This window comes from Schistocerca gregaria, chromosome 6 (genome assembly GCF_023897955.1).
Source record: "Schistocerca gregaria isolate iqSchGreg1 chromosome 6, iqSchGreg1.2, whole genome shotgun sequence".
Lineage (NCBI taxonomy): Eukaryota > Metazoa > Arthropoda > Insecta > Orthoptera > Acrididae > Schistocerca > Schistocerca gregaria.
Genome location: NC_064925.1, coordinates 431,624,568 through 431,650,286, shown reverse-complemented (window position 1 = coordinate 431,650,286; position 25,719 = coordinate 431,624,568). Strand labels below are relative to the sequence as shown.

The 25,719-nt window shown below is 40.9% G+C and overlaps 1 protein-coding gene and 1 pseudogene across 1 annotated transcript in view; both read left to right on the top strand.

The window, feature by feature from the left end:
• LOC126278901 (neural-cadherin-like) overlaps positions 1–18,655 on the top strand; it is a 794,973-nt gene extending 776,318 nt beyond the window's left edge. Inside the window, exons 25-26 of the mRNA XM_049979176.1 lie at positions 6,981–7,139; positions 18,540–18,655. Coding sequence (XP_049835133.1) covers positions 6,981–7,139; positions 18,540–18,655 — 275 coding nt within the window. The remainder of the gene's footprint in view (positions 1–6,980; positions 7,140–18,539) is intronic.
• On the top strand, positions 10,112–10,229 carry LOC126279175 (5S ribosomal RNA; annotated as a pseudogene).
• Positions 18,656–25,719: the final 7,064 nt, after the last annotated feature.

Below are 25,719 nucleotides of genomic sequence, written 5' to 3'. Positions count from 1 at the left end.
CCTGCTTAGCCATTTTGCACTTCCTGTCGATCTCATTTAGAGACGTTTGTATTCTTTTTGCCTGTTTCATTTACTGCATTTTTGTATTTTCTCCTTTCATCAATTAAATTCAGTATCTCTTCTGTTACCCAAGGATTTCTACTAGCCCTCATCTTTTTACCTACTTGATCCTTTGCTTCCTTCACTATTTCATCCCTCAAAGCTACCTACTCTTCTTCTATGGTATTTCCTTCCCCCATCCCTGTCAATTGTTCCCATATGCTCTCCCTCAAACCTCTGGTTATTTCAGTTTATCCAGGTCCTATCTCCTTAAATTCCCACCTTTTTGCAGTTTCTTCAGTTTTAATCTACAGTTCATAACCAATAGATTGTGGTCAGAGTCCACATCTGCCCCTGGAAATGTCTTACAATTTAAAACCTGGTTCCTAAATCTCTGTCTTACCATTATATAATCTATCTGAAACCTTCTAGTATCTCCAGGGTTCTTCCATGCATACAACCTTCTTTCATGATTCTTGGACAAAGTGTTATCTATGATTAAGTTATGCTCTGTGCAAAATTCTACCAGGCGGCTTCCTCTTTCATTTCGCAGCCCTAATCCACATTCACGTGGGCTTCATGGCTATCTTGGCCATAATAATGCATTCACTATGCTGTTGGTAGTGGCTTACCCGCACTCCTAGTTTTTTATTCATTATTAAACCTACTAATGCATTACCCCTATTTGAGTTTGTATTTATAACCCTGTATTCACCTGACCAGAAGTCTTGTTCCTCCTGCCACCAAACTTCACTAATTGCCACTATATCTAACTTTAATCTATCCATTGCCCTTTTTAAATTTTCTATCCTACCTGCCCGATTAAGGGATCTGACTTTCCACACTTCGATCCGTAGAACGCCAGTTTTCTTTCTCTTGATAACGACATCCTCTTGAGTAGTCCCCACCTGGAGATCCGAATGGGGGACTATTTTACCTCCAGAATATTTTACCCAACAGGATGCCATCATCATTTAATCATACAGTAAAGCTGCATGCCCTCGGGAAAAATTATGGCCGTAGGTTCCCCTTGCTATCAGCCGTTCGCAGTTCCATAACAGCAAGGCCCTTTTGGTTAGCGCTACAAGGCCAGATTAGTCAATCATCCAGACTGTTGCCCCTGCAACTACTGAAAAGGCTGCTGCTGCTCTTCAGGAACCACATATTTGTCTGGCCTCTCAACAGATACGCCTCCATTGTGGTTGCACCTATGTTACAGCTATCTGTATCGTTGAGGCACGCAAGGCCCCCCACCAACGGCAAGGACCATGGTTTATGGAGGGGATCTATGATTTACATTCTGTTTTAGTGTAATCTAAATAAATGAATAACAAAGCTCATATCTTCTCTTTTGTCGTGATAAAACCATTGGTCATCTGCCAGGTTATTGTTACTCTTTGGCATTTTAGATTAGATATTAGCTCTAGGTTAATTCACATGCCCATTTCAAGAACTAAGAAAGAGAACTTATAAAATTACAAGACATATATCTTCGAACAGTTGCACTAACTGGACAACTGAAAAACTAATTCCATGTGTGGGAACATGCATTCAACTATGAATTAATGCCCATAAAATCAACATCACCAAGGACATAAATACCAGCCATGAAAGCCTGTACTGTATGATAAATTAAGTGTCACCAGGAAAGAGAACATTTTAATACACTGTCCAAATACATAAAATTTTCATTTTTATATATTTAACGCACTGCTGTCAAGATGTTTCATTTCTCTACAGAACAAAATTATAAAGCAAAAACTGCAAAACAAGCAATTTACCAAGATTAAACATAATCCAATACAAATTATGCTCATATCCGACAGATATGTTTGCGATGAGGTACCAAAAGTACACACAAAATATTTCAAATTGCTATAGGTATGAAAAATTTAGCTGTACCACTTGTAGCAAAGTTCACAATTCTCATGTTGTTGTTGTTGTCTTCAGTCCTGAGACTGGTTTGATGCAGCTCTCCATGCTACTCTATCCTGCGCAAGCTGCTTCATCTCCCAGTACCTACTGCAACCTACATCCTTCTGAATCTGCTTAGTGTACTCATCTCTCGGTCTCCCTCTACGATTTTTACCCTCCACGCTGCCCTCCAATGCTAAATTTGTGATCCCTTGATGCCTCAAAACATGTCCTACCAACCGATCCCTTCTTCTAGTCAAGTTGTGCCACAAACTTCTCTTCTCCCCAATCCTATTCAATACCTCCTCATTAGATACGTGATCTATCCACCTTATCTTCAGTATTCTTCTGTAGCACCACATTTCGAAAGCTTCTATTCTCTTCTTGTCCAAACTAGTTATCGTCCATGTTTCACTTCCATACATGGCTACACTCCAAACAAATACTTTCAGAAACGACTTCCTGATACATAAATCTATATTCGATGTTAACAAATTTCTTTTCTTCAGAAACGCTTTCCTTGCCATTGCCAGTCTACATTTTATATCCTCTCTACTTCGACCATCATCAGTTACTTTACTTCCTAAATAGCAAAACTCCTTTACTACTTTAAGTGTCTCATTTCCTAATCTAATTCCCTCAGCATCACCCGATTTAATTTGACTACATTCCATTATCCTCGTTTTGCTTTTGTTAATGTTCATCTTATATCCTCCTTTCAAGACACTAGCCATTCCGTTCAACTGCTCTTCCAAGTCCTTTGCCGTCTCTGACAGAATTACAATGTCATCGGCGAACCTCAAAGTTTTTACTTCGTTTCCATGAATTTTAATACCTACTCCAAATTTTTCTTTTGTTTCCTTTACTGCTTGCTCAATATACAGATTGAATAACATCGGGGAGAGGCTACAACCCTGTCTCACTCCTTTCCCAACCACTGCTTCCCTTTCATGCCCCTCGACTCTTATTACTGCCATCTGGTTTCTGTACAAATTATAAATAGCCTTTCGCTCCCTGTATTTTACCCCTGCCACCTTTAGAATTTGAAAAAGAGTATTCCAGTCAACATTGTCAAAAGCTTTCTCTAAGTCTACAAATGCTAGAAACGTAGGTTTGCCTTTTCTTAATCTTTCTTCTAAGATAAGTCGTAAGGTCAGTATTGCCTCACGTGTTCCAACATTTCGACGGAATCCAAACTGATCCTCCCCGAGGTCTGCATCTACCAGTTTTTCCATTCGTCTGTAAAGAATTCGCGTTAGTATTTTGCAGCCGTGGCTTATTAAACTGATAGTTCGGTAATTTTCACATCTGTCAGCACCTGCTTTCTTTGGGATTGGAATTATTATATTCTTCTTGAAGTCTGAGGGTATTTCGCCTGTCTGATACATCTTGCTCACCAGCTGGTAGAGTTTTGTCAGGACTGGCTCTCCCAAGGCCGTCAGTAGTTCTAATGGAATGTTGTCTACTCCGGGGGCCTTGTTTCGACTCAGGTCTTTCAGTGCTCTGTCAAACTCTTCACGCAGTATCGTATCTCCCATTTCGTCTTCATCTACATCCTCTTCTATTTCCATAATATTGTCCTCAAGTACATCGCCCTTGTATAAACCTTCTATATACTCCTTCCACCTTTCTACCTTCCCTTCTTTGCTTAGAACTGGGCTGCCATCTGAGCTCTTGATATTCATACACGTGGTTCTCTTCTCTCCAAAGGTCTCTTTAATTTTCCTGTAGGCAGTATCTATCTTACCCCTAGTGAGATAGGCTTCTACATCCTTACATTTGTCCTCTAGCCATCCCTGTTTAGCCATTTTGCACTTCCTGTCGATCTCATTTTTCAGACGTTTGTATTCCTTTTTGCCTGCTTCATTTACTGCATTTTTATATTTTCTCCTTTCATCAATTAAATTCAATATTTCTTCTGTTACCCAAGGATTTCTAGCAGCCCTCGTCTTTGTACCTACTTTATCCTCTGCTGCCTTCACTACTACATCCCTCAGAGCTACCCATTCTTCTTCTACTGTACTTCTTTCCCCTATTCCTGTCAATTGTTCCCTTATGCTCTCTCTGAAACTCTGTACAACCTCTGGTTCTTTCAGTTTATCCAGGTCCCATCTCCTTAATTTCCCACATTTTTGCAGTTTCTTCAGTTTTAATCTACAGGTCATAACCAATAGATTGTGGTCAGAGTCCACATCTGCCCCTGGAAATGTCTTACAACTTAAAACCTGGTTCCTAAATCTCTGTCTTACCATTATATAATCTATCTGATACCTTTTAGTATCTCCAGGGTTCTTCCACGTATACAACCTTCTTTCATGATTCTTAAACCAAGTGTTAGCTATGATTAAGTTGTGCTCCGTGCAAAATTCTACTAGGCGGCTTCCTCTTTCATTTCTTAGCCCCAATCCATATTCACCTACTATGTTTCCTTCTCTCCCTTTTCCTACACTCGAATTCCAGTCACCCATTACTATTAAATTTTCGTCTCCCTTCACTATCTGAATAATTTCTTTTATTTCATCGTACATTTCTTCAATTTCTTCATCATCTGCAGAGCTAGTTGGCATATAAACTTGTACTACTGTAGTAGGTGTGGGCTTCGTATCTATCTTGGCCACAATAATGCGTTCACTATGCTGTTTGTAGTAGCTTACCCGCATTCCTATTTTCCTATTCATTATTAAACCTACTCCTGCATTACCCCTATTTGATTTTGTGTTTATAACCCTGTAGTCACCTGACCAGAAGTCTTGTTCCTCCTGCCACCGAACTTCACTAATTCCCACTATATCTAACTTTAACCTATCCATTTCCCTTTTTAAATTTTCTAACCTACCTGCCCGATTAAGGGATCTGACATTCCACGCTCCGATCCGTAGAATGCCAGTTTTCTTTCTCCTGATAACGACATCCTCCTGAGTAGTCCCCGCCCGGAGATCCGAATGGGGGACTATTTTACCTCCGGAATATTTTACCCAAGAGGATGCCATCATCATTTAATCATACAGTAAAGCTGCATGTCCTCGGGAAAAATTACGGCTGTAGTTTCCCCTTGCTTTCAGCCGTTCGCAGTACCAGCACAGCAAGGCCGTTTTGGTTAATATTGCAAGGCCAGATCAGTCAATCATCCAGACTGTTGCCCCTGCAACTACTGAAAAGGCTGCTGCCCCTCTTCAGGAACCACACGTTTGTCTGGCCTCTCAACAGATACCCCTCCGTTGTGGTTGCACCTACGGTACGGCCATCTGTATCGCTGAGGCACGCAAGCCTCCCCACCAACGGCAAGGTCCATGGTTCATGGGGGGAGGACAATTCTCATCTGAAATTAAAACTCAGTTCCTATCTGAGTTACCTTTCATCACCAGCACATGAAAGATGTGTTAAACAGTTTCAGTTATTGTGTAACATCTCACAAGCAACATGTCACCTTCCAACCTAACCTACACAGCCTGTGCCACAGATCAGTTTGTTACCACAGCCATTTGTTGGCTTTGCTATACAGAGCCAAGCTAGACCTAAAATTAGGTCAATGCTACAAATGAGACTGTTACCACAACCAGGTTTTTCACATTTATGTTCATTGGATACACCATTTAATTTGGAAATGGAAGGGACTGTGGGTGGTAACAATTGCAGTGAGAGACCAAGACTTTGCTGCAGTAAGCTGGTGCTAGTGGATGTAGGTTGCATCCTATACAGATATGGACAGTTGTTCAGAATAGACTACCATAGGCATTTGTTCAAACCTGAAGACCACAACAGCAGCATTGCTAATGTGCACCATTTGAAAGAATAGATTGTAATACCATTGGTCACAGCTTCCTAGAGGTCTGATACCTGTGTAGTGCAGTTAGAATCAGTGCCTGTTTGCCTTCATGGTTGTACCAATTTGCTTGTTCTGCAACAGAAAATATATGGGAGTCTGTTTGAATGTATCCTCATATTTTTACAGTTTAAACCTCTCTAAAGTGTAGTAATGGCATTATCAGCATGCAGTGTTTGTTTTGGAAGCAGTTCAACAACTGGAATGACAGTTCTGAAAGGCAATTACAAGATGGGTCAGACAGGTGAGAACAACTTCTGCTACAAGAAACAGGCCACTTATTGGGCCATGTATGGTTCACTCCAAAACAATACTGTAACAGTAAGAATTGCTCTGAAATCTAAACTCTGTGGTACAGGACCTGCAACTATTCAGAGCTTGAAAAACAATATTCATACCTGAAGTGCATGCTGTAAGAAGCAACACTTTTCATACTTTTGATAATATTGCAGTGAACATTCATACATGTAACAGTGAGTGCATTGCTAATAATGGTGCTCATATGAACATCATCATTTATAAAAAGTGACACACGCAATGAATGACATGAAATGTTCTTTCAGGCAATGCATACTAAAGACATGTAACTCTAATTCTAATTTTGTATGCTTAAATGGAATGTTTAAAAAGGCTCGCTGTTTCTGTTATACTCCACGTTTAAAACCATTAGACTAACCAAAATTCACTGTTATGCTATCAGCACAACTTTCAAATGAAAAGAGATAAATTCTCCTGGGGTATCAATATGTCAACATTCTAGACATATTTCTGTGTAACCTAATACAGCGATATGGTAAAGTCTAATAAACACGCAATAAAGGGAAAAGAGTAGTTATCACAATCTTCTACTGAATAACTATGTGCTCTTTCTTCTACTTCTTCTTCTCCTCCTCTTCCTCTCCCCCCCCCCCCCCCCCCCCTCACCCTCCCCTTCCCCCTTTACCTCTCACTTTCTTTATTTTATTTTTGCAAATGCACAGAACAGTAACATATACAACAAAAGGACCAGGCAGTCATCATGTTCAACAATAATTAACATCTGGTGAAATTTAATAAGCACTCTGTATGATGCTTTTGTAACTTATCATGTGAAATTTCTGGCTAATCATTAAAGTTCTCTTGATTTTCATAAGTCTTAAAGTGTATTTCTACATGACTACTGCAGCAAACTCTTACCTCAGCATCCTGTTTCTCTTTGTTTCAGCACTGCCTTCACAAACATGCAAAGATGTCAGCACTCAAGTGCAAGAATGCAAAATGCAATCAACAGATGATGTTGGATTCCAACAATTTGATGAGCTGCACTGTTTCACAGATGAAGGGAACAGCAGTGTAACATCTTCTCTTTCTTCTATTGTGTCAAGTATGGGAATATTTATCTTTAAAATTTATGTTAGTACATTAAGAAAAAGACTGTATCTGGAATTATTTCATTATACACTACTGTGACAACAAGCCATTAATTTATTGTTTGACAAGCAAAGAACAGTGCTAAATATTACTGTTTCCCCTATATGAACAGCAGCGGTTCATCACACCTGCCCAACAGTCCAGAAAGCACCTATATCTATACTCTGTAAACCATGGCAGCGTGTCATTCTCATTGTACCACATATTAGGGTTGCTTCAAATTCCCTTCATGTATGGAGCAAAGGAATAATGCCTGCAAAATGCCTCTGTGTGTACTGTATTAATCTAGTCTTTTCTTTGCAGTCCCTATGAAAGTAACACACTTAATGCGTCCACCTGTCACGAGACTGAATAACCACCTTTTGCAGTGTGGACCGCTGCGAGATGTGCAGCAAGAGAGTCAGTGAGGTTCTGGAAGATGCCAATAGGCACATGGAGCTGCACTTTCTTGGTTGAGGATCCATGCCACAAGTAGTCCAATCAAGGCATTCTTGATCAGGTTTAACTCCAGGGAGTTTGGTGGCCTGGGGAGTACGATAAACTCATCCCTGTGCTCTTAAAAATACACATGTGCACTGTGAGCTGTGTGACATGCTGCATTGTCCTGCTGGTAGATGCAATTATACCAAGGAAAAATGAACGGCATATAGGGGTGGACATGGTCCCCAAGTGTCCCATGTGTTGGTCCATTGTGCCCTCCAGAATGATGAAATCATCCGGAGAATGCCACGAAAACATTCCCCAGACCATAACTGTTGCAGTTCCCCACACCCTCCCCCTGCCACCCCCCCCCCCACCCCACACACACACACACACACACACACACACACACACACACACACACTGTACACAGCAACAGCGATCTGTGTGGTGGGGTATAACACGCGATTCTTCTGAAAAGGCCACCTGCTGCCATTCAGTGTATGTCAAGTTGTGGTACTGGCATGGAAATTCTAGCCTTTGTCACTGCTGAACAACAGTCAGCTTGGGTGTATGAACCAGGTGCCTGCTTTGGACATCCATACACAGCAACATTTGCAGAATGGCCATTGAGGAAACATTGTTGGTAGCCCCTTGGTTCATATGGGTGGTCACTTGCTCAACAGCTGCATTTCTGTTTGCCCATGTATGTGTCTGCAGCCATTATTCACCCTTGCCATCTATGGCCTGTGGAGTACCGTAGTTGCCTGGACACTAGTTTTGGACAGCATCATTTTGCCATGCACAATATACTTTACCAACAGCAGCACATGAACAGTTTACAAACTTAGTCATTTTGGAAATACTTTCACCCTTGGGCTGAAAGTCAATAATCATGCCCTTTTGGACATCAGGTATATCACTCTCTTTCTGCATTACAACAAAAGCTACACTGTTTTCCACATCCTCTGAACAAGTTTTATATACACAGCTGCCACCTGCTGTCTGTGAGTGGTTATTGCCCATTGATATCAAACACAGGCTTTGGTCACATTAGTGTGACTGGACCATGTATGTAGAGGGATATAGTATATTCCTAGATTCTTTGCTTAATACTGTTTGTTGAAACTTTCTAAGTAATCTTTGAAGGGATAGTTCCTCATTTATCAATCTTTCTTCCTTTGGGGCACACCAAAGTATGTTTCAGTCTTTCATGACACCCCTGCAGGTGATTTTTTTCCCATGTGCAAAAAAGCAAACATGTAGTGTGCACACAATACATTTCCTTGTTTTTATAATGACATAAAATGATGGCCTATTTCTTGCAAATTGGGCTTCTCCAAGAAATGATTTGGTGATAATTTTCTTATGTTTTAGATAGTTTATATGTAAGGCCACTTAATCCCCCACCTCCCCCACACTTGTTAACCCCTCCCTCCCTCCCTCCAAATGCTCATTATACAGACAGCAGCACTGAAGGTGCAACCACAATGGAGAGATATCTGTGGAGAGTCCAGACAAACTTTTAGTTCCTGAAGGGGTCAGCAGCCTTTTCAGTAGTTGCAGGGTCAACAATCTGGATTATGGACTGATCCAGTCTTGTACTGTTGGCTAAAATGGCCTTGATGTGCTGGTGCTACAAATGGCTGAAGCCAAGGGGAAATCACAGCCATTATTTTTACTGAGAGCATGCAATTCTTCTATGTGGTTAAATGATGATGGAATTTTCTCAGGTAAAATATTCCAGAGATGAAATAGTTCCCCATTTGGATATCAGGATGGGGACTACTCAGAGGATATCATCATTTGGAAAAACAAAACTGGCATTCTGTGGGTTGGAGCATTGATATTTAGATCCCTTAATCAGGTGTGGAGGTTACAGAATTTAAAAAGGTAAATGAATGTAGTGGGAACTAATAAAGTGCAATGGCAGGAAGAACAGGACTTCTGGTCCAGTGAGTAAAGAGTTATAAATACAAAATCAAATAGGAGTAATGTAGGAGTAGGTCTAATAATGAATAAGAAAATAGGAAAATATGGAAGCTTCTATGAACAGCATAGAGAACGCATTATCGTAGCCAAAATAGTCATGAAGCCAACGCCAACCACATTAATGCAAGTTTTTATGCCAAATGGCTCAACAGATGAGATAAAATAAGTTATTCAGATAGTTTAGGGAAGGAAAAATTTAATTATGATGTGCGATTGGAATTTAATAGTAGGAAATGGAAGAGAAAGAAAAATAGTAGGTGAATATGGACCAGGGGAAAGGAATGAAAGAGGAATCTATCTGGTAGAATTCTGCACAGATGTCATGGCTAACACTAGGTTTCAGAACCATGTAAGAAGACTGTATATGTGGAAGAGATCTGGGGACACTGGAACATTTTGGATTGATTATATAATGGTAAGACAGAGATTTCAAAACCATATTTTAAACTGTGAGACATTTCCAGAGGTCAATGTGGGCTCTAGCAATAATTTATTGCTTATGAACTGAAAGCTGCCAATGGGCTTGCCACAGTGGTAACACTGGTTCCCATCAGATCACCAAAGTTAAGCTCTGTCGGGCTGGGCTAGCACTTGGTTGGGTGACCTTCCGATCGGCTGAGAGCTGTTGGCAAGCGGGGTGCACTCAGCCCTTGTGAGGCAAACTGAGGAGCTAATTGATTGAAAAGTAGTGGCTCCGGTCTCGGAAACTGACATACGGGCGGGAGGACAGTGTGCTAACCACATGCCCCTCTGTGTCCACATCCAGTGATGCCTATGAGCTGAGGATGACACAGCCACCAGTCAGTACCTTTGGGCCTTCATGGCCTGATCGGAAGGAGTTTAGTTTTAGAACTGAAAGCTAAAACTGAAGAAACTGCAAAAAGGTAGGAAATTGTGGCAACAGACCTGGATACATTGAGGAACCAGAGGTCGTTCAGCATTTCAGAGGGACCTTTAAGCAATATACTGCACTGAAACACAGGAAATAAATACAATGAGTAGCTTTGCACTATGAAATAGTGAAGGCAGCAGAAGATCACAAAGGTAACAAGATAAGCCCAAATAGAAATCCCTGGATAACTCAGCAAATATTGGATTTAATTTAAAATAAAAAATATATAATTGAAACAAATGCAGCAGGCAGAAGGGAATACAGATAAATAAAAAATGAAACTGGTAGAAAGTGCAAAATAAGTAAGTAAGAATGGAGAGAACACAAATGCAAGGCTGTAGAAGCATGTATAACAAGGGGGGAAATAGATAATGCCTATAGGAAGTCTAAAGAGAATTTTGGAGGAAAGAGAAGCAACCTCACAAATATCAAGAACTCAGATGGCAAGCCAGTACCAAGCAAACAAGGGAAAGCTGAATGATGGAACAAATATATTTAGATGTCCTACAAAGGAAATGGACTTGAACACAATATTATATAGACAAAAGTGAAATTATATGAAAATAAGATGGGAGATATGGTACTGTGAGAAGAATTTGACAGAGCACTGCAAAGATCAATCTGAAACAATGTCAATGGAGTAGATGACATTCTATCAGAATCAGGCAGCCATGACAAACTATTCCACCTGGTATGCAAGATACATGAGGTAGACAAAATACCTTCAGACTTCATGACAGTCAAGTGGAACAGGGTTACAGTCTATCCCCAGTTCATTAAACCCGTACATTGAGCAAGAAAAATTTGGATTTGGAGAAGGAATTAAAGTTCAGGGAGAAGAAATATAAACTTTGAATTTTGCTGATGACATTGTAATTGTCAGATGCAGTAAAATACTTGGAAAAGCAATTGAATGGAATGGAAAGAAGTTATTAGATGAATATCAACCAAAGTAAAACAAGAATAACATAATGTAGTAAAATTAAATCAGGTAGTGTCGATGGCATGAGATTGGAAAATGAGACACTTAAAATAGTAGACGAGTCTCACTATTTGTGCATCAAAATAACTGAAGGCCAAAGCAAAGAGGATATAAAATGTAGACAGGCTATATGAAGAAAATCATTTCTGAAAAGGAGGTATTTGTTAACATCAAATATAAACTTAAGTGTTAGGAAGTATTTCCTGAAAGTATTTCTCTAGAGTGCAGCCTTGTACAGAAGTCAAACATGAATAATAAGCAGTTCAAACAAGGAGAGAATAGAAGCTTTTGAAATGTGCTTCTGTAGAAGAAGGCTCAAGATTATATAGGTAGATCACGTAACTAATGAAGAGGTACAGAATCGAACTGGAAAGAAAAGAAATTTGTGGCACAACTTCACAAAGAGAAGGGATCAGTTGATGGGAAACTCTCTGAGGCATCAAGGAATCATGTGTGGTACAGGAAGATTTGAAGGGTAAAAACTGTGGAGTGAAGCCAAAGCATGAACACAGTAAAAAGGTGCAGTTGGATGTAGGTTGCGGTATTTTTTCAGAGATGAAGAGGCTTGCACAGGAGAGAGCTGTATCAAACCAGTCTTCAAACTGAAGACAACAAAAACAACAAGCCACATATGAGGGTGAGTCAAATGAAAACCTTAAATATTTTTTAAATTTTATTTATTGTGCAGAAGTGGTACAAAGCTGTATCACTTTTCAACATAATCTCCCCCATGCTTAATCCAAGTCCTCCAGTACATAAATTCCTTTAGAAAAAAAGCTCTTTTGGTAGTCTGCGCAACCACTTGTGCACTGTGTTGTGTACTTCTTCATCAGAATGGAACTTCTTTCCTTCCATTGCATCTTTGAGTGGTCCAAACATATGGTAATCACTTGGGGCAAGATCTAATGAGTATGGTGGATGAGGAAGACACTCAAAATGCAGGTCTGTGGTTATTGCAACTGTTGAACGGACAGTGTGGGGCCTTGAATTGTCATGCTGAAAAAGGGCACCTGCTGACAGCAATCCATGTCACTTTGATTTGATTGCAGGCCACAGATGATTTTTTTAGGAGATCTGTGTATGATTCACAAGTGACAGTGGTCACTAAAGGCATGTTATGCTCCAAAATGACACCTTTTTTGTCCAAAAAGAGAGTCAGCATAACCTTCCCTGCTGATGGTTCTGTCTTCTTTGGTTTCGGTGATGAGGAATTGCGCCATTCCTTGCTCGCTCTCTTCATTCCCGATTGGTGGAAGTGAACCCAGGTTTTGTCCCTATAACGATTCTTTCAAGGAAGCCATCATCTTCTTGTTCAAAGCACCAGAGAAGTTCTTTACAAGCATCAACACATTGCTCTCTCATTTCAGGAGTCAGCTGCAGAGGCACCCATCTTGCACACACTTTGTGAAACTGGAGCACATCATGCACAATGTGGTTTGCTGACCCATGACTAATCTGATAAACATGCTGCAATGTTATTCAGTATCACTCAGCAGGTTTCCTTCATAATGGCTTCAACTGCTGCAATGTTCTGTTGAGTCACAACTCGTGCCTGATCTGGACGAGGAGCATCTTCCACTAAAGTCACACCATTTGCAAACTTCCTACCTCATTCGTAGACTTGCTGCTGTGACAAACATGCATCACCGTACTGAACCTTCATTTGTCAATGAATTTCTATAGGTTTCACACCTTCACTACACAAAAACCTAATAACAGAATGCTGTTCTTCCCTGGTGCAAGAAGCAAGTGGGATGGCCATCTTTATACTGATACTGTGACGGTATGTGTGCATCTGCACTATGATGCCACCTACAGACCATTCTGCATGCTCTTTGTAGCACGCTTACCAACTTACAGGATAACAGTGCATCATCAGATTTTTTGTAAATATATAGTGGTTTTTTTTTTTTTTTTTTTTTTTTTTTTTTTTTTTTTTTTTTTTTTTTTTACTCTTTCAGCAATAATGAAGCCCATGGCTACAATAACAGACAGAAACAAACATGCAAAAACATTGAATATGTTATGACAAGAACAAACACAATTTATGGAACAGAGTACTTTACAGAGCAACAGGTTTTGCATAGCACTGAACACACTGACTAGACAACAGCAATACAGCATTAAGTATAGGCCGAGCACTTGTTTGTGATCACTTCAATTATGACATTTCTTTGGCAGCTCACCAGAGTGTGCCAGGGGGCCAACACAGATGGCCTGTAGAAGAGGGGCACTGAACAGTATGGACATTTGCTCTCTGAAATTTTACATGTCATGAGTGAAGGTATATCAGTCCTCCCTTCTAGGGTGGGAAAACCAAAACCACTTACATACATACATACATACATACATACATACATACATACATGAAAAACGCCAGGCACTGAAAAATGCATGGTACAGAGAAAAAACACTGGTACCTAAAAAGCACTGGTACTAAAATGCACTGGTACTGACACCCATTTCGTCTCTCAATGAAGGCAGCTGCTGCAGCATGTGGCAGGCACACACTGGTGAGTAGGGGCAGAAGTGATGGGGGGACGGGTTGGTACACCATCCCCCCTCTCTGTGAGAGGCCTTAGGACAGGACTGTGGATGGTATTTCCATAGTGATGCCCTTGTTGAGGTTAATGGTCAGCACTGGAGGCAGTGGCTGCAGCGTCAGGTGCAGCTGGGTTGCACCGGCAACAGCAGTCAAGGAATGGTGACAGAGGCAGGAGCCCCAGACAGCAATCTGCCAGACAGTGACCCCCCCTCTGCAGCATGAACTGGATCATCTGTGGCACAGGAACAGGCATTGGCAGTGGCGGGGAGGGAGGGGGGGGGGGGGGGGGGGGGGAGGAGCCAGTGTTCCTCCAGAACAGGTCCTGCTGTGTGCAACTGCAGCTGGTCAATATGACATGATGTCTGCCTGTCAGTAGCACAGGAAACACACACGCACTAACCCCAGCAAAGCTCACTGACGGCAGGAACACAGTTCAGTCAGCAGACAAAGCCACAAGCCCAGACAGGAGCACCCAGTCAGAACTGTTGCAGAGCCGGTGATGCTGGAGGACACAGTGTCAGATGCAGCAAGTGAAGACGAGACCGTGGTTGATGATCATGTAGCAGCTCCACCGAGTTCTTATCCCCCACTGAAATGAAATAGTACTAACTCAAACAACAGTCCAAAGCAGCTTCAGGGGACTTGCCAGATATATACTTCTGCATCTGAATTTTAAATGTCCAAACCATGTATTTGCCCTTAACATTAGACTGAGGGTGAAATGGGGTAGCTGTGAGCTGGCAAACACCACTAGCCTGAGAAAAAGATGCAAATTCTCAAAGAACAAACTGGAGGACATTATCACCAACCACAGTATATTGAAGTCCCTCAATTGCAAAAATCTTACACAGGGGCAAAATAGAGGCTGCTGCAGATGTGGACAGACATCATGCCACATAGGGAAACTTGGAACAGTTGCCCACTACAATGAGCCAATACTGATTTAGGAAGGGCCAAGCAAAATTGACAGGTAGATGCTCCCAGGGATGCTGTGGCATTGGCCAGGGGGGAAAAGACACCCTTGAGACTGATGTTGCTGAGCACAGGAGTGCAAGTGGTGATACGCTATGTAATGTCCCCATCTAGGCCTTCCATATACATACCAGTGGGCCAAAGCTTTAGGGTGACAGATCCCCCAACGACTAACCTACAGAAGATGCAATACATTATGGCATAAGGAAGCACAGAAGTCACAACCTGGGGAGAAGCGTCTTCCAAAGCTAACAAAGAACCCATCAAACACAGAAAGGCAGTGTTGAAGGGAGAAGTAATTACACAAAGGATCCGAGGCACAGCCCACGATTTTTCCAGCCAAGGTGCTGCACAAAAGAGAGGGCCCAACAAAGTACAGGATCCTCAGCGACAACAACACTAATGTGGTACTGGTGTTGGTGCAGCTGTTGACCATGTTATGGTTCTCAGTATCTAAATAGAAACAAAGCAGCTCATCCTGATTGAACACCAGGTTCAACCTGATTGGAAGGTGAGATAAGGCATCGGCATGTGTTGCACTGCTGGCCAGTAATAAATCTGATGTAAAATGTAAAAGTCATGTGACTAGGGCCTCCCGTTGGGTAGACCGTTCGTCGGGTGCAAGTCTTTCAATTTGATGCCACTTTGGCAACTTGGGTGTTGATGGGGATGAAATGATGATGATTAGGACAACACAACACCCAGTCCCTGAGCGGAGAAAATCTCCAACCCAGCTGGGAATCGAACCCGGACCCTTAGGATTGTCATTCTATCGTGCTGACCACTCAGCTACCAGTGGTGGACAATAAATCTGATAATGATAATAGGAGAGGAAGAAAGCCCACTGCTGCAAACGAGGCACTGCCTTGTCTGGCACAGAAGCCAAAGGGTTGAAAAGAGCAACCAACAGCTTGCGATCTGTCATTAAATGAAACTTAGAACCATACAAGGCTTGAAATTTCTTGAGGTCAAACATAATTGCTACAGCCTCCTTTTCAATCTGAGAATACCACTGCTGAGTGGGAGTTAAAGTCTGATAAGCATAAGCAATGGGTTGTTCAGAACTGTCTGCATATTTGTGCATTAACACCACACCAAGACTATGCTGAAAGACATCTGTAGCCTACACACAATGCTGAGCCAGCTGAAAGTGGCCAGAGACAGAACAGATTGAAGCTTAGATTTAAGCAAAGCAAATGCTCATCATAAACTGGGGACCAGAAAAATCAAGGCATATCTTTACGCAAAAGCACATGTAGTGGCTGAGCAACAGTGGATGCGTCCAGTAAAAACTTATGGTGGAATGCAGCTTTACCTAGAAATGCCTGCATTTCCTTAACAGTTGTAAGCCGCAGCGAAGCCTCAGTTGTGTCACCTTGGAGAGACAATGGCTTGACCACTGTGCGAGAAACCTCAAAACCTAGGTACTCAATTGATGGATGAAAATATGGAGATTTGGCAAGATTGCTCTTGAGACCCGTCGATTGCAAAACAGAAAACAACAATCAGATATTACTAACGTGGTCTTCAGCAAAAGAATCCAAAACAACAAGATCATTGAGGTAACTGATGAGCTGGGTACAGAAGCTGTCAGCTGAAAAATTGTGGGTGCACTTGCGACATCAAAAGGCAAGTGTTGATACTGGTACAAGCCGAAAGGTGTATTGACGATGAGAAGGCACCTAGTGGCCTCATCCAAGGGGAGCTGGAGGAATTTTTCTGACAAATCAGTCTTGGAAAAGTAGTGGAGGCCTGACAGCTCTGTGAGCAACTATCAGGGCAGGACAAAGAATATTTATCTATCGTGGACTGTGCATTAATTGTGACACTCAAGTCGCCACACAGGCAAAGCTTACCCATTGGCTTCTTAACAGTGACCAGTGGTGTAGCCCATTCACTGGAAGAAATAGGCCAAATGACATCCAGCGATATCAGACTGTCTAATTCAGCCAACAGAGTCATGCAACATGACAGGCATCTGTTGCACCCGAAAAAAACAAGAGCATCTGGACTCTTTCATGAGCCTGAAAACCACTAGCACAGCTGAGTCCAAGGGAAAACAGAGATGAAAACTCAGACATATCTTGATCTGACACTAATTTACTTCATTGACAATGAAGAGACAGACAGCATTAAATGCATCTAATCACAACAGGTCTGTGGTATGGGAATGATCCACAACAATGAAGTTGAGAGTGTGAATAACAGATTTGTAAGCGAGAGGAGTAGAGAACTAACCTAACACCAGAATCTGCTGTTTATTGTAGCTAACCAACTTCAATGAAACCTGTGTGATTTAAACACATGCAAGTCAATAAAAAATTTGTTCTGGGAAACAACCATTGTACAGATACAGTTTAATCCCATTGGTATTACAGAGTTTGACACATCTGAAGAGGAGTTACATAATGATGCAATGTGCCCTTTTTTTTGAAACTTGTTACAAACTGCCCAACACTTAGGCCACGCAGCACACTTGTGTTGGATGGAGCAGTACGAGCAAGATGGAAGGGGATGTGACACAGCCTGTTGCAGCTGTGGCCATAACCGATGCTGCCCACATGATACAAGCTGAAGATTGTATTGCTGCAATGGCTTCCCCTTCATCCTGAAAACTTGCACACTAACAAAAGTTGACTGAGCAACTTTCAATATCTCCCCCCATGCAGCAATCTGATCGCCTGCAGCCTGTGACACTTCAAAGGACTATATTATATTGAGAAAATCAGCGTCAGACTCTCACATTGAAGTGCTCTTTCAAGAGTGTCACTATCCAGGGCCAGACGAATAATAACATCATGCACCATGTGATCAGCATATGATTCATGATAGGTAGCAGTGACAAATTTACAGTGATGGCTGAACCTTTGTAATTCTGCAACACAGGCTTGGTACAATTGGTTTGAGCATTTCTGACAGTGCACCAAAGTGACATGTGTTCTGTCATCATAATAGGTTGAGGGAAGCTTGAACATTTCATCAAATGATAAGCTGGTCAGTCCTTGCAAAGGTGGAAGTTGGCACAACAACTGATACATACACAGCGAAAGCCAGGAAAGAAAGAAAGTCCTACACAGGTTTACATCACCCAGGGGAAAAAACTGGAAATGTTGGCATAACTATGTTTCATAGGAGTCCCAATCTTCAGCGAATTCATCATATGCTAGAAAGGACAATAGTTGCACTGACAAGTGAGTTATCTGCAGCGAACATGCAGATGCCACTTGATTGAGAGTGGTGGTGACAGCCTGCTGTTGTTCCGCAAAAGCTTGCTACTAAGTGATGAGCTGTTGGAGTTTTTATTCCATTGAGATGTTGTCAGGTGACTTAGCAGTGACACTAACATGCTGAGGAAATGTAACCCTCACTCATCGCCAAGTTTGTTTAGCAAGAATAAACATGATTTATGAAGCAGAGTACTTTCTAGAGCAACATGTAAGATACAGGTTGTACATAGTGCTGAACACATTCACTGGCAACAGTAATAGAGTGTGAAGAATAGGCTGAGCAGTCATTTGCAGTCACTTAAATAATGCTGTTTCTTCAGCAGCTCACCAAAGTGCACCAGCGGCCAAGCCAGGTGGCCTCTATAAGTGGGCCTGTGAATTGTATGGACAGGTGTTCTCTGAAATCAGGCATATCATGAGTGAAGGTACATCAGGCTAGATGTTTGTTTCATAAATATTTTGAAGGCTTTCCCCCTGGATGCACCAGGAAAGGATCAAATGGTGTGTTTGGAAAGAACACAAGCTGTGCCACAGGCAAATACAAAAATTTACGAGACTTATAAGACAAATAACAACTGAAAAGTAATAGAGAAAAATCTTGTTCCATGATATTTATATTTGATATAACAAATATAATGCAATAAAAATAAAATCAGCTGTGATTCTGTAATAAACCATCAGTAGTTAAAGAAAATATGTACTAGTTGACGAAAATACATAATTTTTATACATGGGACTATGAATGAAATCAATAGGGGGAAAAGGCTTCCATATAAAACTAAAAAAGCAAAACAACTGAGTCTAATTGGCAAAATTATCCAAAGGAACACTTCTAATTGATGTACATGATAGAAAACACCACAGTTTTTAGTAGTATTAAAACTGGATCTGATTTCATTTCTATAATAGAAAGACAGCTAGCAAAGGTCCACTCTGGATTCATTAATGTTGCAGATAGTGAAGGAAAAGTTTTGGGGCATAAAGAGGAATACAAGTTTCAAATAAAGAAAGAAAGTGGGACCAAAACAGAAACTATATGGGCTACTCTACATTTAAGAAGAACAGGCACTGGTAACCAGTCATCTTCTGCAGACTCTTGCTCAAACAGAATGTATATGTATATGTATTTGGAGCAACTTGAAGAATGTTTTAAAAGGGAGAAGAAGCAATTATGAAGTACTTGTATATACTGCACTAACTTGTGCCTCTTGTATGATGATTGTCTGTTTTAATAAAATTGATGAAGGACACTGGCTTTACTCAGCTTATGCTTAAAACAATATCATGTTATCATCTTATCCTACATACTGAAATACATACTACTCCAAAAAAGTTAACCCACTTTCAGTTTGTGTGCATTATGGTTGGGTTCTTATTGATTGACTTCAGGTACAAACATAAATGTAAGTAAGAACTAAATATGTGGATCCTGTGAGTTAAAATGCTACTTCCTTTAAAAAGGCTTCTGCATTAAATTTTGCATTGCTTGTATGTAACATTTTTACTGCCTCATTTTAGTGTATTAAATACTTTGAATTTTGGCTTTCCTCAAAAAATTAAGAGTCTATGAAATAAAATGTGGCTGCTGCTTAACAAAATGTGAGCTTCTGCTGAGTGCAAAACTAGTCAAACATTTTTTTACCTGTTGCTTAATGTATTACTTCTGTTTATCATTTGTTTATTTGAATACTCAGAATTTTTACTAATGGAATTTCATTTAATGTGCAACTTCTGATCCTTTGATCTATTTCTAGGAAATACAAGACATTGTGAGTCTCAATTGTAACATATTGTTGTTCGTGATGAAAACAATAGTCTTGGATGCAGAACTGATTTAAAGAATTTTTTTTTTTAACTTACCAGTTGGTAAGTGGGTTTTGGGTGCCATGATTATGGCATCAGCAAAAATAGACTGCCCTCGTCACATGTAGTAATATAAATCAAAGTAATATGTGTTCAGGTCATATGTTAAAAGCACAACAACTGATAACATATGGATGAATACAATAAAATATAGAAAAATTTGTAGCAGATGGCTTTACAATGGCTATGATCCACATGAAAATGGAAGAAGATTATTTTAATTACCTTGCAGGTCTGTCTAACAAAGACCAGCACAGCGTGCAGAAAGGATGAGCAACAGAAACAGCAAGGAGAAGAAGTAACTGGCATATGGCATGATCCATCTAAGGCCTTTGACATCGTAGACCATTGCTGCTGAAACTTGATAGTATTGGTATCGGAGGTACACCTAACAACTGGTTTAAATCCTATCTTACTGGCCAAGAGCAAGTAGTACAAATACAATTTCAAGGAATTATAAATTAACCAGACACCATTCTGATTACAAAGAAGGAAAGGATGCAGTACTGCAGTGCTCAGTACTGGGGCCCTTTTCTATTGATGTGCAGTGTGTTCATAATTAAAGTTCCAGTTTCAAAATGCTGTAGAAAGAGAACTATTTCTCAGAATGACATCAAATTTAAACACCACATTATTGATGCAGAGGGAAACATCATGCAATAAAACAAAAATTTTGCCAATAGATGGCACTTTATGTATTTTGCTGTAAATGGAGTTGGCTACAAACAACAGATGAACCACAATACAATGGCTATGGTTTGAGTTGCACATGACATTATCCATACTGTTCAATGCATATGATTGCACAAGTTTGGCAGTCAACAGTTGTGGCAATATTAGTTAGGTAAGCCATCCACCATGTCAAGATTATACCACCTCGGATGGTGAAAATTGGGTTTTAATTGTTCTGAGGCCAAAAACAACAAAAAAGCAAACTTACATTTTTTAAATTGTCCTTGCACAAAAACTGCAGAAAAAGCTAAATGATATTGGTTTCCAATTGTTGTGAAACTGATGCAAAACATGTTCAATATACTGTCCACTGTTTTCTGCCACAAGTTGAAGTCATAAAATTGCATGTTCCACAAGAGGTTGGAGTGTCTTGGGGGTCGTGTTCAGAATGCATTGCACAATCTATTCCTCCAGTTCAGATATGTTCATAACTATAGCACTGAAGACAACATCTTTCAGATAACCCCACGACCCGGAGTCACACAGATTAAGATCAGGTGATATGGAAAATCAGGCTGTAGGGAAATGACGGCTGATAATTCTAGCATTTCTGAAAGGCCTCTGCAGCAGCTTTTCCACTAGCTGTGCAATGTGCAGAAGAGCACAATCTTGCATGAAAATGATCCTACCCACAAATCTATGCTGTTGGAGGAATTGGAACCATGTAGCTGTGCAAAAGACTCTCATAGCATTTACCAGTGATGGTACAGGTAATAGGACCAACATGACCCATCTCCCCCCCATGAACCATGGACCTTGCCGTTGGTGGGGAGGCTTGCGTGCCTCAGCGATACAGATGGCCGTACTGTAGGTGCAACCACAACGGAGCGGTATCTGTTGAGAGGCCAGACAAACATGTGGTTCCTGAAGAGGGGCAGCAGCCTTTTCAGTAGTTGCAGGGGCAACAGTCTGGATGATTGACTGATCTGGCCTTGCAACATTAACCAAAACGGCCTAGCTGTGCTGGTACTGCGAACGGCTGAAAGCAAGGGGAAACTACAGCCGTAATTTATCTCGAGGACATGCAGCTTTACTGTATGATTAAATGATGATGACGTCCTCTTGGGTAAAATATTCCGGAGGTAAAATAGTCACCCATTCGGATCTCCGGGCGGGGACTACTCAGGAGGACGTCGTTATCAGGAGAAAGAAAACTGGCATTCTACGGATCGGAGCGTGGAATGTCAGATCCCTTAATCGGGCAGGTAGGTTAGAAAATTTAAAAAGGGAAATGGATAGGTTAAAGTTAGATATAGTGGGAATTAGTGAAGTTCGGTGGCAGGAGGAACAAGACTTTTGGTCAGGTGAATACAGGGTTATAAATACAAAATCAAATAGGGGTAATGCAGGAGTAGGTTTAATAATGAATAGGAAAATAGGAATGCGGGTAAGCTACTACAAACAGCATAGTGAACGCATTATTGTGGCCAAGATAGACACAAAGCCCATGCCTACGACAGTAGTACAAGTTTATATGCCAACTAGCTCTGCAGATGATGAAGAAATTGATTAAATGTATGATGAGATAAAAGAAATTATTCAGGTAATGAAGGGAGACGAAAATTTAATAGTCATGGGTGACTGGAATTCGTCAGTAGGACAAGGGAGAGAAGGAAACATAGTAGGTGATTATGGATTGGGGCTAAGAAATGAAAGAGGAAGTCGTCTGGTAGAATTTTGCACAGAGCATAACTTAATCATAGCTAACACTTGGTTCAAGAATCATAAAAGAAGGTTGTATACATGGAAGAATCCTGGAGATACTAAAAGGTATCAGACAGATTATATAATGGTAAGACAGAGATTTAGGAATCAGGTTTTAAATTGTAGGACATTTCCAGGGGCAGATGTGGACTCTGACCACAATCTATTAGTTATGACCTGTAGGTTAAAACTGAAGAAACTGTAAAAAGGTGGCAATTTAAGGACATGGGATCTGGATAAGCTGAAAGAACCAGAGGTTGTACAGAGTTTCAAGGAGAGCATAAGGGAACAGTTGGTAGCAATGGGGGAAAGAAACACAGTTGAAGAAGAATGGGTAGCTCTGAGGGATGAAGTAGTGAAGGCAGCAGAGGATAAAGTAGGTAAAAAGACGAGGGTTGCTAGAAATCCTTGGGTAACAGAAGAAATATTGAATTTAATTGATGAAAGGAGAAAATATAAAAATGCAGTAAATGAAGCAGGCAAAAAGGAATACAAACATCTCAAAAATGAGATCGACAGGAAGTGCAAAATGGCTAAGCAGGGATGGCTAGAGGACAAATGTAAGGATGTAGAAGCTTATCTCACTAGGGGTAAGATAGATACTGCCTACAGGAAAATTAAAGAGACCTTTAGAGAGAAAAGAACCACGTGTATGAATATCAAGAGCTCAGATGGCAATCCAGTTCTAAGCAAAGAAGGGAAGGCAGAAAGGTGGAAGGAGTATATAGAAGGTTTATACAAGGGCGATGTACTTGAGGACAATATTATGGATATGGAAGAGGATGTAGATGAAGACGAAATGGGAGATACAATATTGCGTGAAGAGTTTGACAGAGCACTGAAAGACCTAAGTCGAAACAAGGTGCCAGGAGTAGACAACATTCCATTAGAACTACTGACAGCCTTGGGAGAGACAGTCCTGACAAAACTCTACCATCTGGTGAGCAAGATGTATGAGACAGGCGAAATACACTCAGACTTCAAGAAGAATATAATAATTCCAATCCCAAAGAAAGCAGGTGTTGACAGATGTGAAAATTACCGAAGTATCAGTTTAATAAGTCACAGCTGCAAAATACTAACACGAATTCTTTACAGACGAATGGAAAAACTAGTAGAAGCCGACCTCGGAGAAGATCAGTTTGGATTCCGTAGAAATACTGGAACACGTGAGGCAATACTGACCTTACGACTTATCTTAGAGGAAAGATTAAGGAAAGGCAAACCTACGTTCCTAGCATTTGTAGACTTAGAGAAAGCTTTTGAGAATGTTGACTGGAATACTCTCTTTCAAATTCTGAAGGTGGCAGGGGTAAAATACAGGGAGTGAAAGGCTATTTACAATTTGTACAGAAACCAGGTGGCAGTTATAAGAGTCGAGGGACATGAAACGGGAGCAGTGGTTGGGAAGGGAGTGAGACAGGGTTGTAGCCTCTCCCTGATGTTATTCAATCTGTATATTGAGCAAGCAGTAAAGGAAACAAAAGAAAAATTCGGAGTAGGTATTAAAATCCATGGAGAAGAAATAAAAACTTTGAGGTTCGCCTATGACATTGTAATTCTGTCAGAGACGGCAAAGGACTTGGAAGAGCAGTTGAACGGAGTGGACAGTGTCTTGAAAGGAGGATATAAGATGAACATCAACAAAAGCAAAACGAGGATAATGGCATGTACTCAAATTAAATCGGGTGATGCTGAGGGAATTAGATTAGGAAATGAGACACTTAAAGTAGTAAAGGAGTTTTGCTATTTAGGCAGTAAAATAACTGATGATGGTCGAAGTAGAGAGGATATAAAATGTAGACTGGCAATGGCAAGGAAAGCGTTTCTGAAGAAGAGAAATTTGTTAACATCGAATATAGATTTATGTATCAGGAAGTCGTTTATGAAAGTATTTGTTTGGAGTGTAGCCATGTATGGAAGTGAAACATGGACGATAACTAGTTTGGACAAGAAGAGAATAGAAGCTTTCGAAATGTGGTGCTACAGAAGAATGCTGAAGATTAGATGGGTAGATCACGTAACTAATGAGGAGGTATTGAATAGGATTGGGGAGAAGAGAAGTTTGTGGCACAACTTGACTAGAAGAAGGGATCGGTTGGTAGGACATGTTTTGAGGCATCAAGGGATCACAAATTTAGCATTGGAGGGCAGCGTGGAGGGTAAAAATCGTAGAGGGAGACCAAGAGATGAATACACTAAGCAGATTCAGAAGGATGTAGGTTGCAGTAGGTACTGGGAGATGAAGCAGATTGCACAGGATAGAGTAGCATGGAGAGCTGCATCAAACCAGTCTCAGGACTGAAGACAACAACAACAACAACAACATGACCCATCTCCTTGAAAAAATATGACCCTACAATAAAAAATGCCATCAGCCTGCTCCTCACACTTACCTTTGCACAGTGAAGTAGTACCAACTTTAGTGTGTTTGTATTTTCCATTGTCCATGTTCTACAGTTCTGTGTATTGACATATCCATGGGGATGGAACAGGCTCTGTTTGTTCACAGAATGTTCCACAACCATTCATTGTCCACTTCCATGCAAGTAAGGAATTCCAGAGTGGACGTTTGTCTTGCTGGCAGGTCAGCAGGAAGCAGCTCTTGAACATGTCTGATTTTGTATGAATAGCAATGCAGGATTTTTTGTAGGATTTTATGCAACCTGCTCACAGGCACATCCAACATTTGGGAAATCCCCCATGTAGTTCATGTTTGCACACCATCACTCAACCCCTCCTGCAGTGCTCTGCCCATATCTTCAACAGATGTTGAATCAACTACTTTCCTCCCTCTGCCACATTGTAATTCAAAAGAACATCACTTTTCGAATTTTGAAATCATTGTCCACAGACCCTTAGCAGACATCAAACCAATGCCTTTTTTCATACCACTTAGTCTCTGGAACTTCTGCAGGGCTACCGACACACAGTCACCTTTCTTCAAAAAGAGCTTTACCAACAATGTGGAGTCCTTCATGGTGATGGTCAAGTTGGGCATACTGAATTGAAGGAACAGTTGTGTGCCATGTATCTGTTGGTGTGCATATTCTGATACTTACAGTGCCATGTATTGGTCAATTCAACCCCCCCCCCCCCCCCCCCCGCCTCATGACTTTTCCCCACATGTCAATAATATGTAGTTCAAATTTGATGTCATTCTCAGTAGTGTCCCCTTTCTACAGCATTTTGAAACTGGAACTT